General features: G+C 55.5%; 1 protein-coding gene across 2 annotated transcripts; it reads left to right on the forward strand.

The window, feature by feature from the left end:
- The first annotated feature begins 7,488 nt into the window (after positions 1-7,488).
- Positions 7,489-15,793, forward strand: PEX11G (peroxisomal biogenesis factor 11 gamma). 2 transcript variants are annotated; one of them, XM_068534976.1, is made up of 5 exons: positions 7,489-7,647; positions 9,360-9,548; positions 11,952-12,130; positions 14,552-14,614; positions 15,228-15,793. In XM_068534976.1, exons 2-5 carry the CDS (start codon positions 9,510-9,512, stop codon positions 15,457-15,459), a joined length of 513 nt encoding a protein of 170 aa, XP_068391077.1. In that variant the 5' UTR covers positions 7,489-7,647; positions 9,360-9,509; the 3' UTR covers positions 15,460-15,793. The 2 variants fall into 2 exon arrangements, with proteins under 2 accessions (XP_068391077.1, XP_068391075.1); XM_068534974.1 differs by lacking the exon at positions 7,489-7,647 and adding an exon at positions 7,912-7,999.
- Positions 15,794-17,778: the final 1,985 nt, after the last annotated feature.

Below are 17,778 nucleotides of genomic sequence, written 5' to 3' on the forward strand. Positions count from 1 at the left end.
GTTCAATCCCTGGTCAGGGAACTGAGATCTCGCAAGCCGGTTGGCACGGCCAAAAAAAGAAAAAAGAAAAAAAAGAAACAGGTGTAGCCCCTCTGCCTGCTCCCAGGGAAAGTAGAGCTATAGATCATCACTCGTATGGCACTTATAGTGTGCCAGGCACGGTTCCAGGCCCCCAGAGGGGGTCCATCATTAACAGACCAAGAGCCTTGCCTTTGTGGAGATGGTAATGGGGCCCAGAGGGGACAAACAATAATGTATAAATGTAATCACATAACTTGCAGAGTCAGTTACAAGCTGATAAGTGCTGTGGGGAAAAAAGTCACACAGGGTAGAAGGATGGGGTTTCGGGTGGAAGGGTTGTAGTTTTAGATAGTCAGGGAAGGCATCACTGAGATGATAGTTGAGCAAAGACCTGGAAGGAGGGGCAGCGGGGCATTTTGGTATCTGGGGGTAAGAGCATTCTGGGCAGAAGAAACAGCAGGTGCAAAGGCCCTGAGGCTGGTGCAGAGAAACGGGACGAGCTGTAGAATTAACCACTGCATTTGACAGTTTGCTGCCGGAACCCACTCTACTCACTCTCAGTCAGTTGTCAAGGCCATGGCTCTCCGCTCCTTCATGTCTGGGAACCCACTTCCGTCTCTCTGCCCAACACTGGCCACTGTCCCATCTCTGCCACACACCCCCACACTGTTTTTCCTGCCCTCTGCAGTTGTCCCAGGTCCTGACTATTCCTTCTGTCCTCAAGCTGTTTGAGGTTTACACACCTCCTACTCATTTCTCTGGGCTTTTAGCTCCGGGCTCCCAGCACCCCACTTAGCCGACTGCGACTTTCTGGTCTTTGCTCAGAGCTGAGGTGTCTCCCTCACCCTCCTCTCTGCACCTTAGAGACCAGACCCTTGGATGCCACCAGCACCCCTGGCTCAGCCTCACCTCCTGCGGGAGGCCCTCCTGGATCACTTCAGCCCACAGCTATTTGCTCATGTCAATCTCTTTAGAAAACACATATCAAAGGTTTGAACGAAACCACAGTGGTTTTTTTCTTTTTTCTATCATTTCACCACCTAAAATAAAATACTTGAGGGTCAAGAAGATTTCAGATAGTCTGTGGGAGAATCTGGCAACTGAAATGACTAGCCGGGTCACCTTGGAATAAGTAACTGGGCTCCTGTGAGCTTCATTTTGTTTCCTGATCAGGGATGAGGGGAGTGTATTTACCTCGAGGTGGGGGAAGGGGGCTAATGAGTCTTAGAAGACGCGCTTGGCATGGGCCTGACCCCTGAGACTCCCTCTGTCCCCGGTCTCCCAGAGCATGCTCAGATGTTCCATCTGAGTCTGCATCCAAGTGTGGTCCAGCCCTGCCCACTGTGACCCAATAAGCTGCCTGGGACAACGCTATCACAATGGCCCCCCAGAAACTCTGGCGGGGGGGTGGGCAACGGGAGGAAAATCAGGAGCAAGGCCAGAGGATCTTGCCTCCTGAGAGCTCAAGGGAGGCTGGCCAGTGACTTGACTTCTCGAAGACCCAGTTTTATCATCTGGAAAGTGGCGCTGGGAATGGCAACCACTTCAGTGTGGAGGATTTGATGTCAGAGGCCGCTGATGTCCATTATCCCCATTTCCCCAGGTTTTCCTCCTTGTCTGCTTTCTAACACTCTTCTGCACAGGATAGGCCAAACTGTCTGAGTCACTGTACCGCTTAATGCCACTCCAGGGCTCATATACCTCCAGTGTAGCCTTAGAGACCTCTGTGCTCTCCACCTCCAGCCCCAAGACCGCCAGGAACACACATGTATTTGAAAACATAGGGCTTGTTACTTGTTGCAGTGGGGAAGGCATACTCTATGGACCTATCAGACTTGGGCTTGTCTTAGGTGCTTCCTGGGAGGTTTCAGTAAGCGGGGCTTTGCTCTGTGTTGGATGCTTTTACCGGTTGGAAATATGACTTCCTTTTTTTGAGATGTTCTGACAAATAAAAATAATATACAAAAACATCAGGACAGGGAAGAGGGGGCGGGGAGATGGGAAGTTGATGCTTAATGGGGACAGAGTTTTAGTTTGGGAAGATGAGAGAGTTCTGGAGGTGGATGGTGGGGATGGTTGCACAACAGTGTGAATGCACTTAATGCCACTGAACACTTAAAGATGTTTAAAGTGGTCAGTGTTATGTATATTTTACCACAATACAAAAAAATTTTTAAAGGAAAAAGCAATTTCTTAAAAAGAAAACTAACAAACAGATGAAATAAAAATGTAAGGGTGGTGAACCTGTCCCAGTTCATGGTGCCCTAAATCACCTACTGAATGGGATCTTCCCTTCCTTCCTCCCTCCTTCCCTCCCTCCCTCCCACTCTCCCTCTCCTCTCCCTTCTTTCCTCCCTCCCTCCCTTCCTTCCTTCCTCTCTCCCTCTCTCTTTCTTTCTTCTTTCCTTTCCATATAGTTGACATAACACTGTGTGAGTTTAAGGTATACAACATACCGATTTTTGATACATTTCTATTGCAACATGGTTGCTATTGTAGCCTTAGCCAAAACCTCTATGGTGTCACATAACTATCACTTTTTTCTAGTGTCTGCAACAATTAACATCTGGTCTCTTGGCGGGTTTAATGTTTATAATACAGTCTTCTGGTCTGTCGTCCCTGTACTTTGAATTTGAGCTCCAGGACTTATGTACTCAGTGGGTTCCTTTTCACTAAATTCAAGCAAAGTGTTGTTTTGTCCACTGGGTTGAGGTCCCATCACCTGCTCCCTAGCCCAGGGCTCTGCTGAGGGCTTTGGCCCAGCCAGGTTGATGCAAATATACATTTTCCCTGCCTGCTGGGAAAAGGAGGACCCAGGAGGGTGTAGATCCTGGCTGCTGTCAGGAAGCAAGGGGGAGAGGTAACACTCTTACAGAGAAACAATCATTTTGATCACGAAGTCTAAGGAATGAAGTAAGATTAAAGCAGCGATTGGCAAAGACGCAGAAGTCATTTAGATTAGCCAGCAAACGTCTGGTCGCTGTTGTGATTTGGACAATGTTCATGTTTTGTCTGTGTTCAGACACCATGATGGAGTGGGCTTGTTTTGTCTTGTTCCACCACGGTCACAGAGCGGCCTTGTCCGATGTGGGCGTTCTGTGAAATTATTTGTGTCCAGCAGGAGAACACCAGCGCCTAGCTGTGATCACCAGGCCAGGCCCTAGCAACCACAAGGCCAGCTGTGAATGCCAGGCCAGTTCCTGTCTCTTTCCTAAAGGTCAAGCTCAGCCCTAACCGGATGGTGGCAGACGCTGGGAGGGCGGGGCCCTGCCCACAAGACTCACCGCTGTCTCCTTGGTGCCTAGAACGGAGCCTGGTGCACAGTAGGCATCAGAGAAATGCCTTGTGTTTTTACAAGGTCCATGGGGACAGTACAGGCTCAAGAGAAGGGATCCGGTCACTCATGGAGTCGCTCCACAGCCCAAGGGCCCCCTTCCCTCTGTGGGCCTTGGGCTTGGCTTGGACTTTTTCTGCTTTGTGTGTGTGTGTGTATATAGTTTTTGGGGTTTTTTGGCTGTACCATGCGACTTGCGGGATCTTAGTTCCTCGACCGGGGATCGAACCCAGGCCCCCTGCAGTGGAAGCGTGGAGTCCTGACCACTGGACCCCCAGGGAAGTCCCTGGATTTTTTCTGCTGATGGAGAAGTGTCCCCAGTTAGGGGGTTGGAGAGCACACAGACCCCCGCACCCAAGTCTTAAGCAAGGAGGGCTGTGGTCGAATGTGAGGATTAAAGAGTCTCTTGGATGTCGCGGGGAAGTCAGGCCCTCGGGAGGAGGCTGGGGCTTGGGGTCCAGGTGAGAGAGAATGGGGGCTGCCTATGCAGGAGGCTGTGGGCTGGGAAAAAGTGGATGGATTCCAGGGATATTTTGGTGGCTCTTGGGACATGGGAGGGGCGTACTGAGGCAAAGAGGTGAGAGTGACATCCAGGTCTGTGCCTGGGTGATGGGCAGGGGAGCCTCGAGATCTGAGTACAGAAGAGCAAGATGTTGCTGATGTCAGTCTGATGTCAGTCTGGGAGTAGCTGAGTGTGAGCGGGCTTGTAGGATTTGCAGGGCAACTGTCCACGGGGCAGGTGGGAGCAGGAGCCAGGGCAGGATTGGAGAGAGATGGGGGAGAGGCCAGCAAAGAGGTGGCTAGGGAAATCGTGGGAGTGATTAGGATCTCCCAGGACAGCGTGGATGGAGCAGAAACGGTGAGCTTTTGACAGGGCGCTGAGCCCCCCCAGGCAACACCGCTTACTGAGAACCTATTTTGTGCCACGCTGTGGGGATCTAGCTGTGACCAAGACAGATCAAAAGCCCTGCCCTGGTGGAGTTCACATTCTGTTGAGGAGGGACAAATAACTAGACAACCAGACAAATAACTAGATGACTACGTTAAGCAGCAACATAGACAGTTACGTTAGGTAGTGTTACCAACTAAGCAGAAAAATAAGACAGCAAGAAATGTGGGCAGGAAGTGCCCAGGAGGGTGTGCAGGGGAGGTCCCATGAGAGGATGACATTTGAGTAAACGTGAGGAGGAGGTGAGGGAGGGAGCCATGTGGGTATCTGGAGGGAGAGCCTTCCAGGCAGAGCCAACAGCACATGCAGAGGTCCTGAGTCAGGTATGGGCTGCAACTTCAAGGAACAGGAGGAGGGCAGTGTGGTTGGATAGGAGTGAATGAGGCTGGAAGAGTAATAGGAGTCGAAATCAAGAGGACATTTTTTTTTTTTAAAGGAAATCAGTCAACATCATTAGTGATTAGGGACATGCAAAACAAAACCACAGTGAGATACCACTTCACAGCCAGTAGGAGATGTGCCGTCTGTCTCTCCTTACTGGTAAGCCAGCTTATCTTTCCCTGACCTCTATTTATTATTTTAGCCTCAGGAAAAATGGGAGGGCAGATGCAATCTTTCAAAGGAGGAAAGTATGTGCAGGCATCTCCTCAGCTGACAAAGAAGAGAAAGAAGAAAGCTGATGCACTATGAGAAGAGGATGGAGGTGGGGGGAGTAGGTGGTAAGACGTACGTACGTTAGTCCGGGCTGATCCCATGCTGGCATGACAGTATTTTTGGATATGCTGGGTTAAAATGTATTATTAAAATTAAGAGTCCAAGTGTTGGCATGAATGTGGAGAAACTGGAACCCTCGTGCATTGCTGGTGGGAATGTAAAATGGTGCAGCCACTGTGGAAAAGAGTCTGGTGGCTTCTCAAAAAGTCAAACATTGTTACCATATAATCCAGCAATTCTGCTCCTAGGTATATGCCCAAAGGAATTGAAAGCAGGGACTAGAATGAGTACACGTACACCACGTTCATAGCAGCACTATTCACAAGAGTCAAAAGGTAGAAACAACCCAAGTGTCCATCAACCGATGAGCAGATAAACAAAATGTGACAGAGCCAGAGCATGGAATATTATTCAGCCACAAAAGGAATGAAGTACTGAGACATGCACAACGTGGATGAACCTCGAAAACAGGGTCAGTGAAAGAAGCCAGACACAAATGTTCACATATGGTATGATTCTATTTATATGAAATGTCCAGAATAGGTAAGTCCATAGACACAGAAAGCAGATGGTGGTTGCTAGGGGTTAGGGAGAGGAGGAATAGAGTGACAGCTCAAAAGAGTGACAGAGTTTCCTTTGAGGGTGATGAAAACATTTTAAAACTCTAAAGGTGGGATGTCTGTACAACATGTGAGTGTACTAAATGCCACTGAATTGTACATCTTTTTTTTTTTTTTAATATTTATTTATTTTTATTTGGTGGCTCCGGGTCTTAGTTGCAGCAGGTGGGCTCCTTAGTTGTGGCTTGCAGGCTCCTTAGTTGTGGCATGTGAACTCTTAGTTGCAGCACGCATATGGGATCTAGTTCCCTGACCAGGGGTTGAAACTGGGCCCCCTGCATTGGGAGTGCGGAGTCTTTTTTTTTTTATTTTTAATAAATTTATTTATTTATTCATTCATTTAATTTTTGGCTGCATTGGGTCTTTGCTGCTGCACGCGGGTTTTCTCTAGTTGCCGAGAGCCGGGGCTACTCTTTGTTGTGGTGCGCAGGCTTCTCAACGCGGTGGCTTCTCTTGCTGCGGAGCATGGGCTCTAGACGCGCGGGCTTCAGTAGTTGCGGCTTGCGGGCTCTCGAGCGCAGGCTCAGTAGTTGTGGTGCACGGGCTTAGTTGCTCCGCAGCATGTGGGATCTTCCCGGACCAGGGCTCGAACCCGTGTCCCCTGCATTGGCAGGCGGATTCTTAACCACTGCGCCACCAGGGAAGCCCCGGGAGTGCAGAGTCTTAACCACGGTGCCACCAGGGAAGTCACTGAACTGTATATCTTAAAATGGTGAACTTTTTGTTATGTGAATTTCACCTCAATTAAAAAAAAAAAAAAAGGAAACAGGCTATGCTAACTTTTTGAGAAAATGTCTGATTTTTTTGACCGGCTAGTCCATGCAGACTGAGCAAAATTCAAAAGCTACAAAACAGTACAAAGGTGAACATTTTAATCTCTTCCCAGTGACAACCAAAGAACGTTGCTCACTGTCTGGCTCTACAAGGACTGAGTCATTGGCAACTGCAGTCACTGACCTTCATCACACCCTGACAGGAGTTCAGGGCGGAAGATCAGGAATGAGGCTCTCTCTGCTCGGGGAAAACTGGCAGGACTTCAGATAGATATTTTCAGGACAGATCTTTTATGAGCCTGGATTCTTGCATCTTTCCAAACTAAGGAAAGCACTAAAATCATTAACTGCGGTATCTGTTCCTTGTGACCAGAAGCAAACTTCTCCTGAGATGTGTGATTACACACACCGTTCTCCAAAATCACACATATACTGACCTTCCCCCCACCTTTCCCTCAGAGCTGTCTGAGGCTGTCTCTAGGGCTACAGTCCTCAGTAAATCCCTCAATAAAACCGAAACTCGGGCTTCCCTGGTGGCGCAGTGGTTGAGAATCCGCCTGCCAATGCAGGGGACACGGGTTCGAGCCCTGGTCTGGGAAGATCCCACATGCCGCGGAGCGACTAGGCCCGTGAGCCACAATTACTGAGCCTGCGCATCTGGAGCCTGTGCTCCGCAACAAGAGAGGCCGCGATAGTGAGAGGCCCGCGCACCGCGAAGAAGAGTGGCCCCCACTCGCCCCGACTAGAGAAAGCACAGAAACGAAGACCCAACACAGCCAAAAACAAATAAATAAATAAATTTTAAAACAAAACAAACAAAAAACCCCCGAAACTCACAGCTCTCACGGTGTGCGTTTTTATTTCAGTCAATACCAGCCACCTAGTTATTCTCTCTGGTGCAATTCCAGTTATCAGATTCTTGTCTATTCTTCCAGAACGGTTCTATGCGTTTCCTTGACTTTTTTTTTTAAAGGGGAATAGTTTATTTATTTATTTATTTATGCATTCATGCATGCATGACCTTCGTCCCAGGGACTGAACCTTTGCCCCCTGCAACGGAAGCACAGCGTCCTAACCACTGGACCGCCAGGGAATTCCCCAAAGTTTCCTTGACTTTCTAAAAATGCCTTACATGATATGACAACAGCCATCCATGCTCCCTACAGACAAGCAGACAATGCAGAAAGGGTGACGCAGGAAAATTAGAGAACTCCCTTCTTGGACCACGGCAAACAGGTTGGTGCTTTTGCTTGGAATATTTGTGTGTGGGGGGGCAGTTGGTTACCTTTGAAAACACGGGTCGCTAACTCCGAGGGTCCACCTGGGGGCACAGGCCCTGAGAGCGCACACGTGGCTGGCCCAAGGCTGCAAACCCCGTCCCGCCCAGCAGCAGACAAAAGGGTCACGGCCCCGACAAACAGTCGCGGCCGCGCCTGCGCAGGACGTTCCCGGGAGCGCGCAGCCTGGTGCCGGGCCCGCCCCCCGGCGCGGCGCGCTGACGTCGCGGTGACGTCACGGCGGAGTCGCCATGGTGGCCCTGAGCGGTCTGGCGTCGGCGCTGGAGTCCTATCGGGGCCGCGACCGCCTGGTGAGGCTGGGGTGGAGCGCGGCTAGAGGTCTCGGAGTCGGGCCAAAGCCCCGAGACCCGGACACTGAGGCCAGAGAGGGAGCGGGGTCACTCAGGATCCCCCAGGGCAGAGGCCCTGTCCCCGAGTAGTGGACATGTAGGTTGTTCCGGCCACCCCATCGTGACTGGACATTTACAGGACCAACCAAATCCTCACGTTTGCACATTGGGATCCGGCCGGATCACTGTAGCTGGGCGTTGTGTGGCCCAAACAATATCGTATGAGGATTTAGGATGTTGCAGGGTCCCCTCTGGCTGGACATTTGGATCCTGAAAAATCCCCTGTAGTCGGGCACTTAGGTTGTTCTGGCCAATTCAACCTGGCTGGACATTTCCATGCCAAACAAATCCACGTCTGGACATGTAGGATCGGACTAGGCCACTGTAGGTGGTCCCTGAGTTGTCCCAAACAGTCTCATATGGGGATTTAAGATTTTGCAGGGCTTTCCCTATGGCTGGATGTTTAGGGTCTGACCACATCCCCTCTGGTTGGGTATTTAGATTGTTCCTTCCAGGCCCCTGAGGTCAGACTCTGAGCTTGTCCCAATCAGTCTCTTACAGGTAGGCATTCAGGTTGTACCAGGGAGTGTACCAGTAGCTGGGCATTCAGGTTCCAACCAAATCCCGTATGATTGGGTGTGCAGGTTTTAACAAATGCCCCCGAGCTGGACATTTAAATTGCAGCGTTTTTGCCATTACAAAGGTGCTGAAAAGGAATTACAAGTAAAAATAATATATACAACAACAGGAAAAAGCAACTTCTGAAAAGCAGATGAAATAAAGATATAAGGGTGGTGGTGCAGACCCAGTTCCCCGTGCCCCAAATCACCCACTGATTCCCAAATCACCACTGGGTTCCTTCTCACTAAAGTAATAAAAACAAATTATCCTTTTGTCCACTGGGTTGAGGCCTGGTCACCTTCCCAGTCAGCCCAGCCACAGAATTTGGTACAGCCAAGTAGATGCAAATATATTCAATACATTTCCACCTAGCCCTCCTACCTGCTGGGAAAAGGAGGATCCAGGAGGTGGGAAATGGAGGTTTCTTTTTCTTGTCCCCATCACATATGTCTCCAAAGACTGTGCCATTCAGTGACATGAGCCAATACTCTGTTAGTTTCCCAATGCCTTTTGGACAGTGATGTCATGTGTCTCCATTTATCCCACCTACAGGTATCCTTTTCAACTTTTGGCTTTTACTGGAAGTTTGTTGATTGAGACTTGTCCTTCCACTTGATCTTATGGGGTCCACGGCCAGGTCAGGGGTGATCCAGCTCAGTCCTGCAGCAGGGCCATGCTGACTGCTTCTGGTTTCCCACAGATCCGAACGCTGGGGTACTGCTGCCAGCTGGTGGGCGGGGTCCTGGTGGAACAATGTCCTGCCAGGTCAGAAGTGGGAACACGCCTGCTGGCACTGTCCTCCCAACTCAGCCACTGCAGGACCGTCCTGCGACTCTTTGATGACGTGGCCATGTTTGTCTACACTAAGCAGTACGGCCTGGGGGCAGAGGTAACAGGGCGCATTGGGCTGAAGGGAGGGGGTGTGGACCCCGGGAAGTCAGCGTCTTATGGACTGGTCTTTATAAAGGCAATCATGTGGGCAGTTTATTATTTTTTTCAATTTTACTTTTTTTTTTTTTTTTGGCCACACTGCACAGCATGTGGGATCTTAGCTCCCTGACCAGGGATGGAACCTGCGCCCCCTGCATTGGAAGTGTGGAGTCTTGACCACTGGACCGCCAGGGAAGTCCCCAGTTTTACTTCTTTTGGAGACAATCAGATGTTCTCATTTCAGTTTTAATTAAAAAAATTAGCTCATACGTTTGCACATCCCTAAAGACTACATAATTTAAAAGTCTCTCTCCTTCCTGACCCTCTGGCCGCCAATTTTCCTCTTCAGAGGCAGCCACTGTTGTCAGCTTCTTGTGTTTCCTTTATGAGATCTCCTGCACCTGCACAGGCAAATACACATTGCTTACATAAATAGTTGCACGCCATTTACACTCTTCTGCCACTTGCTTTTTTCACGTAACAGTACAACTTGGAGGTCATTCCATATCAATCCAAAAGAAGCTCCTTCCAGGAATTCCCTGGCAGTCCAGTGGTTAGGACTCCATGCTTTCACTGCCGAGGGCCCAGGTTCCATCCCTGGTCGGGGAACTGAGATCCTAGCAAGCCACATGGTGCAGCCAAAAACAAAAACAAAAAACAAAAGAAGCTCCTTCCTTCCTTCGTTATGGCCACATAGTACACATATATAGCCAGATGGTGATTTATTTAACTGACCCCCTGTTGGGCATGTAGATTAGTTACATCTTGCCGTTACAACAGAACCGCATCATTTCACCAGTGGGTCTAGAGCAGTGTTCCTCATCCGGCTGGGGTGGTGGTACGATCTTGTCCCCCCCAGGGGATGGGATGAGAAGCTGCCCTGGGCCAGCCTGGCTGAGTCATGCCCCCTTCCTGGGCTGCCCTGCCCCTCCTCACTGCTCTCCAAGGGTCTCCTCTCTGACCCACTTAACTCAGATGCTCCCCCTCTGCCCCAGTGCCCGTGGCCTGATCATCCCCAATCTCAAGTGTTTCCCTGGACTTTCCTCCTGCTTTGACACCCATCTCTTCAGCTTCCCGTGCATCCCCCCATCTCCTCTGTGAGGACTCCCCTGAGTCCCCCGGCAAGGGGTGGGGGGCTCCCTGCATCTCCTGTGTCCCTTGGCCAGAACAAGAACCTCTTTTGTTGGTCCCCCCCGGCTCCCACCTCCCACCCCGGTGAGAATCTCCTCCCCAGCATAGGGCCCGGACCTTGCTGCTTCTCAGGAAACACCAGCAGAATGAGCACGTTGGGGTGGGGGTGGGAGGCCCCGTCCTCACGGAGGGGTGAAGTGTGCCAGAACACCCCAGAAGGCCCCAGACAGGATGGCGGAGCTGGAGTGGGATTCAGAACCCAGAGGGAGGCAGGATCACAGCTGGCCAGTAGGAAGGAGGCGGGCAGCGAGCATTGGTGGGGCCTTGGCTGGGAGGGCGGGGTTCCTGGGAAGACAGAGAAGAGGCAGAGGGTATGGCAGGCAGTGAGGATGACGAGGTTAAAGGTAGAGAAGTGAAGGACTTGGCTGGCGACCCGACCAGCTTGGAGGCCTTGAGGGGCCCGGACCCTGAGGGGCGGAGCCCAGGGTAGAGGCTCTGGCAGCCTGGACTGGCCCTGCCTCGCTGGGTGCAGGCAGGGGTTCAGGACTCAGGGCTGGGGGGCATGGGATTTGCAACTCAGCAGCCTGAGGCCCATCCCTGTATGAGACGGGGCAGCTGGCAGCTTCCTCTAAGAGCCTCAGTTTGCCTGTTTGCAGGGGTGGTGACCCCTTTCTGCTTTGGGGGAGGTGACCCAGGCCTTGCAGCGCAGTGCCTGCTGGAAGTGGGCACCGGGTGTGTGGCAGCCCACCCGGCCATCCCGATCTGCCTGCTCAGGGTTCTCTGTGGGGCTGCCTCCCCTGCTCCCCTCTCAGGGTCCTGTACCAGACACCCACGCACAGGAACTAGGAAGGCTCTGATGCAGGGTGTCCCAACTTGTCCTACATAGGAATCACCCGGGGACTTAAAAAAAAATTCCTGGTGCTGGGGCCCACCCCAGCCTTGGTGACGCAGAATCCCTGGGGCTGGGGGCTGGGGGCTGGGTGTGGCGTTTTTGAAACTCCCTGGGGGATTCCACTGAGCGGCTGAGTTGAGACCCGCCACTCCACTGGGCAACGTTGACCACGCTGCTGAGAAATCAGGCCTTTTTTCTCCTGCAGTGCCAGCTACAGGCCAGCCTGCCAGGCCTGGACATTGCCCTGTGACTGCCACCTGGCATGGCCCGGGCCCCTAACATGGGCAGTGGGTAGGTCTGATCCCAGGCCCATCTCCCCCACCTCTCCCGGTCCCGCAGGAGGAGGCCATCTTTGTCCGCTGCGTGTCTGTCCTGGGCAACCTGGCTGACCAGCTCTACTACCCCTGCGAGCACGTCGCCTGGGCTGCCGACGCCAAAATCCTCCACGTGGAGTCTGCGCCGTGGTGGACGCTGAGCATAGCCCTCTGGGGCCTCTCGCTGCTCCTGGGGATTGCTAGGTGAGCAGCGCTGCCGCCCGCCGGGGGCCGCAAGGGAACACCTGAGACCCCCCAGGCGGACGGGAAGACAGGCTGGAGGCGCGGGGGTCTTTGCCTCCTCACCACCTCACTGTATCCGCCCCCTATTGCTGCTGAAACAGATTTCCACAAGCTCGGCGGCTTTAAGCAACACACATTGATCATCTTAACAGTTCTGGAGGTCGGCAGTCCAAAATGGGTCTCACTGGGCTAAAATCAAGGTGTGGGCAGGGCTGAGTTCCTTTCTGGAGGCTCCAGGGGGGAACCTGTCTCCTGGCCTTTTCCAGCTTCTAGAGGCTGCCTGCATCCCTCGGCTCGTGGCCCCGTCCTCCATCTGTTTTTTGTTTTTTGATTTTTCAAAATTTTACTTATTTATTTATTTATTATTTTTGGCTGCGTTGGGTCTTTGTTGCTGCGTACGGGCTTTCTCTAGTTGCGGCGAGCGGGGGCTACTCTTTGTTGCAGTGCGCGGGCTTCTCATTGCGGTGGCTTCTCTTGTTGCAGAGCACGGGCTCTAGGCACGCGGGCTTCAGTAGTTGTGGCTCGCGGGCTTCAGTAGTTGTGGCTCGCGGGCTCTAGAGCGCAGGCTCAGTAGTTGTGGTGCACAGGCTTAGTTGCTCTGTGGCATGTGGGGTCTTCCCAGGCCAGGGATCGAACCTGTGCCCCCTGCGTTGGCAGGCGGATTCTTAACCACTGTGCCACCAGGGAAGCCTGCGGTTCCTTTCAGATGTAAGCTCCCCTCGCAGCCACAGTGGCTGTCGTGGAGCTGGCCCGTCTCTCTGGGCATTGGCCTTCCCCGCGTGATTGGGCTGCCTGGGCTGGGCTCTGGCTGCTCTGAGGCTGCAGTGTCTCCTCAGGCTGCCTTGTGACCTCCGGCCCCAAGAGACTTCCCGTTCTTGCTTAAGGGGCTGCCTTGGTTCCCTTAATTTTTTTTAGTAGTCTTTTTCTTGGGGGCAGTTTTAGGTTCACAGCAAAACCGAGCCGAAAGTAGAGAGTTCCCATGTATGTACCCCCTACACACACACACACAGTCTCCCCTACCATCCACACGGCACCAGAGCACGACATTTGTTACAGTCGATGAACCGATGCTGGCACAGCATAATCACCCCACGTCCATGGTTTACATCAGGGTTCACTCCCTGTGTTGCCCGTTCTATAAGTTTGGACAAATGTATAATGACGTGTATCCACCAGTGAAGTATCATACAGAATATTTTCACTGCCCTAAAAATCCCATTTTTAGGATGAATATGCTCTGCCTGTTATTCCATTCATTTTTAGAGCTTCTGTTTTTCCCCTCATTTCTCTGTATGTGATGTGAGCAAGGGTGTGGGGCTTGGGAAGCATTTAGTGGGTGCTCATCATGACCAGGGGTTCCTAAGACCCCAGGGTGCCGGAAAGTCATGTGGGAGGTTGTTGAAATGTAGGTGCCTGGCCCAGGCTCCCAGAGGTCCTGATTCTTCAGGTCTGGGGGCCCAGGAAGCATCATGTTGCCTGAGTCCCCCCTGGTGGCTCTGATGCAGAGCCGCTGACCTCACTGCAGGTGCTGCCCTCTGTCCCCTCCCCTTAGGGGACATGTCACCTGGATGGGTACACAGTGGCTGGGAAGATGTGATCAGGCCCTGGACGGACCTCTGAGTCAGGAAGTCTGGCTGAGGTCAGCCTTCCAACTGGTGGGACTCGGCACATTCACGTCCCTGCACGCCCCACAGCCCAGGCTGCAGGGTGCAAGGGCCGTGCAGAGCAGCCTGATTGGACACCACAAGGGCCCCCCGAGTCCCCAGGGAGCACTAGAGGATGCCCATCTGATGGCCGCCTCCTCAGTCTGCAGACGCCAGCCCTCGGGGCCCAGAAGGTCATCTAGTTTCACCTCACACAGGTCTGGTCAGTGTCCAGGGTGTGTGTATGTGTGGGGAGGGGACAGGCCTGGCACCCATCTGGACCCCATTTCCCTGGTGAGCCAGCCAAGGCGCAGGGAGGGGAACAGCTTTCCCAGGCCAGCTGTGGGCCAGCCTCGGTGTCCTCATCCACAGAGGGGTGGCTTCCCGGCTGGGCCATCACCCCTGCACGTGGCACAGTGTTCCTTTGAGCTGTGGTCCTGGGGCCAGTGGTTCACAGGGGCTGGGCTGGACCCTGACTGGCCAGGTCAGAAGCACCGGACGCTCCGGAACCTGCAGCCCAAATAGGTGGGGGGCCTGCCTTAGGGATGAGTCCCCAGGAGCTTCTGAGGCACGGCTGCTCTGGGGCTCCAGAAGGGCGCGTGACAGATGGAGCCACCCACTGGCGAGGCTGGCAAACTTTACAGGGAACCTGTGGCCACCGCGGCAGGCGGGGAGCCTCCCCTCAGGCCCCTGCGCACCCCACCCGGCTTCCCCAACCCCGTCCTCTGTGGTGTTGCAGGTCCCTGTGGATGGTCCTGAAGCTGAGACAGAGGCTGAGGAGCCCCCTGGCAGCCTTCACCAGGTGCGACGTCCGGGGTTTCGCCCAGCAGACAGGCCGACTTCTTCCTGCAGGCTGGGTCCCCCAGAGGGTCTCCCCAGGCCAGGGAGGTGCTCAGTCACCAGCGATCAGCCCTGCCCTGTGCAGGCCCCGTGGCTGGGGGGGCATGATGTGTGCCACGCCGAGGGGCCTCGCTGCTGCCTCCGGGTGGATGTAGCACTTTTACAGATGGGGAAACTGAGGCTAGCTGGAGGCCCCCTAGGCAGGAAGTGGCAGAGCCAGGACTCCAGGGCTGAGCCTTCACGGCCGTGCCCCCATCAGGGAGGATGATGGGAGATGGAGTCCGTTTGCTGAGGACCAAGGTCAGTCACTGTCTCATCCTGGGAGAGAACACGGGGTAGGGCCACGCCCAGCACAGGCCCAGAAGCTGCCCACCCCCCTGCCCAGCTCCAGGGTTCAGGAGGACGGAGGTGTGGACCTGAGACTGTCGCTCCCGCCGTGGGCTCCCTCTGGCGAGTGTGACCTGGACGCAGCCCGGCCAGTCCTCCTCCCTCCCCAGCACTCCTTGCCCTGCCCGTGCGGGTGGGTGGGGGGCGCCCGGGCCTTCTCTGAGCGCCACCCCCCTCTGCTCCCACAGCCGGCTGCCCCAGGGCAAGCGGAGGGCCGTGGAGGCCCAGATCCGGTCGGAGGCGCTGACCCTCCTGAGCAACCTGGCTGACCTGGCCAACGCGGTGCACTGGCTGCCCCTGGGCGTCCTGTGGGCCGGCCGCTTCCCCCCGTGGCTGGTGGGCCTCCTGGGCACCATCTCCTCGCTCCTCAGCATGTACCAGGCAGTCGGGGCCGGCGGCCAGGCCTACGCCGCCCCCTGACGGACCGGGGAGCCGGAACCCTGACGGCGGCCCTTCCCGCGGAACAGCGATCGCCCGGGAGGGGCCAGGTCTTTAACTGAGCAGATCAAGGCCAGGTGTGGGGAGCTCGGCCAGAGGATGCGCAGAGCAGCCTGGGGCACGAGCCCCCAGAGGGGCGGGTGTGTGTGGGCGGAGTGGGTAGACCCGGAGACTCGGTGCAGTGGAACAGGCACCCGCAGGCCGGAGTCCTGTATCCAGAAGGCGAGCGGGGGAGCTGGGCTGGGACGGCGAGCGCCAGGTGGGCCTGAAGAAAGTGAAATGAGAATCAATTAAAGGTGGCAGTGCGGGTGCCAGGCCAGGTGTGGGAGCTTATTCCTAATGCCCCGGTCCCCCCTGTCCGCTCACTCACACGCCCTCTCTCCCGGGCGGGCGGGGGTGCCCCTGGGCCTTATTTTAGGGAGGGTGTGCAGGTGCCCCCGCGGGCCGGAGCCGCAGTGGGAAACCACACGTCCCCGCCCGCCTTCTGTAGCATCCTCGGCCGGTGGTCCCCTCCGACGCTGCCAAGCGCAGCCCGCCGACCCTGAGTGGCCCTCAGCCACGGAGGGCGGTCCTCCCTCCCCGCGGGCTCGGGCACCCCGGCCGGCCGTGGATGCTGCCTCCACCAGGCTGTGCCCGGGCCTCGTGCTCCTGGGCATCGCGGGGTGCCTGTCATGGCCGAAGCATCGCACAGCCACCGCTTGGACCCAGAGCTGCCGTTGTCCGTTCAGGGCTGGTCTGAGCATTTCGCGGGCTCTGAGCATCTCCGGAGACGCCCGAAGCTCCTGTCTCCCAGCTCGTGGAGAGCACGGCAGGCAGGACAGGACGAGCTTGTTTTCCAGTCTGACGTTTGAGAGGCCACACGCATGTGGCCTCGGTGGGTGGTGGGCGGCCCACATCTGCCCCTCGCTCTTGCCTGTGACCCTCCACCTCTGAGTCCTGGCGGGAAAGCGGAGGGAACGGCGCTCTCCCTCACAACTCAGAAGCACCGGGAAGAGCCAATGAACTGGCCGTGTTTATAGTCCCTAAGGCCTCATGTGGTTTCAACCACATTTTGTTCTTTTACAAAGAAGGTACGTGGCCGGGAAGAGCTGGGGTGGGTGCAGGGACCCCACCTGGACCCTGGCTGGAGCCACTGCCCCATCCAATGAGGGGGGGCTCCTTCTGGGCTAGGGGAGGGGGGAAGAGGAGGGAGGGGGAAGAGGAGGGAGGGGGAAGAGGAGGGAGGGGGAAGAGGAGGGAGGGGGAAGAGGAGGGAGGGGGAAGAGGAGGGAGGGGGTCCCTCTTCCCTCTGGTAAAGGGGGGGCACGCTTGGCCTTCCCAGCACCCAGGGGCACCAGCGACATTAGGGTGGGGGTCAGAGCAGCACCTGCCTGTCAGGAGACTCAGTGAGTTAACACCTGGAAGGCAGCGTGTTTGTCAGGGGATCACGTGAACACCTGGATGTGTAACACGGCAGGTCACAGGTGCCCCAGGAGGCTGGCGTCCCCCGGGCCTGGGCAGCGGGGCAGCGGGGCGGGGACGCAGCTGCAGGGCCTCAGGCACAGCTGGGTGGGCTGGTGAGGAGGAACCGGCTGCAACTGTCGTGTGGCCACACCCCCTGCCCCGTGCCCTTCCCTGGGCTGGCAGCTCAGCTGCAGGTTGGGGTGAAGCAAGACAATTCCAGGGCACCGGGCCCCAGCGGATCTCCAGCTGTCATGCAGGACTCGGGGGGCACACGCTCCGTCAGGGAGCAGGGAGGCTGAGGGGCCCCACCTTGTCGAGGAGGCTGACACCCCAGGACCACAGGGGCGGCCTAAGTGGGAGGGGACCGGCCAGGGCGGGAGGACCTGGCGGCATTCTCCGCACCCTGGCTTCGTCAGCGCTCCCCCTGGGGGCCGCCGTAGCCACGTTGGCACTGGCACTGCCTCCAACTTTGTCCAGATGGAGTCACTGTCTGGGGCTTCCTCACCGGAACAGAGCAGGCTACCTGGCCTGGGCTCTCTGTGCAGTCCATCCAACCCCTGGTCTAGCTGGTGCCCAGCGGGGGGGGGGGGGGAAGGTGCTGTCACTCGCCTGGGAGGTGTCCCCGCCTCCCTACATTCCTCGCCCCAGCCTCGGGGCAGGGGGAGCAGTGCGCCCAGCAGGAGAGGTGACAGCGGCGGCGGGCACTGCCGTGGTGTCCTGGGCCCACATGGGAGGGACAGGGCACCACAGCCTGGTTGGCAGGCAGGCCCTGGGCCTGGTGTGCAGGCCTCCTAGTGCAGCAGAGGGCCCGAGGCTCCTCTCCTCCCCGCCCCCCGCCCCGAAAGCACACTGCAGCGC

This window comes from Eschrichtius robustus, chromosome 2 (assembly GCF_028021215.1).
Source record: "Eschrichtius robustus isolate mEscRob2 chromosome 2, mEscRob2.pri, whole genome shotgun sequence".
Taxonomy (NCBI): domain Eukaryota; kingdom Metazoa; phylum Chordata; class Mammalia; order Artiodactyla; family Eschrichtiidae; genus Eschrichtius; species Eschrichtius robustus.

Bases quoted from the DNA above. Each gene is read 5' to 3' on its own strand.
- PEX11G (XM_068534974.1), top strand. From the start codon at position 7,940: ATGGTGGCCCTGAGCGGTCTGGCGTCGGCGCTGGAGTCCTATCGGGGC. The intron at 12,131-14,551 runs GTGAGCAGCGCT...GTGGTGTTGCAG, and splicing joins CTGCTCCTGGGGATTGCTAG to GTCCCTGTGGATGGTCCTGA. The intron at 14,615-15,227 runs GTGCGACGTCCG...CTGCTCCCACAG, and splicing joins CCCCTGGCAGCCTTCACCAG to CCGGCTGCCCCAGGGCAAGC.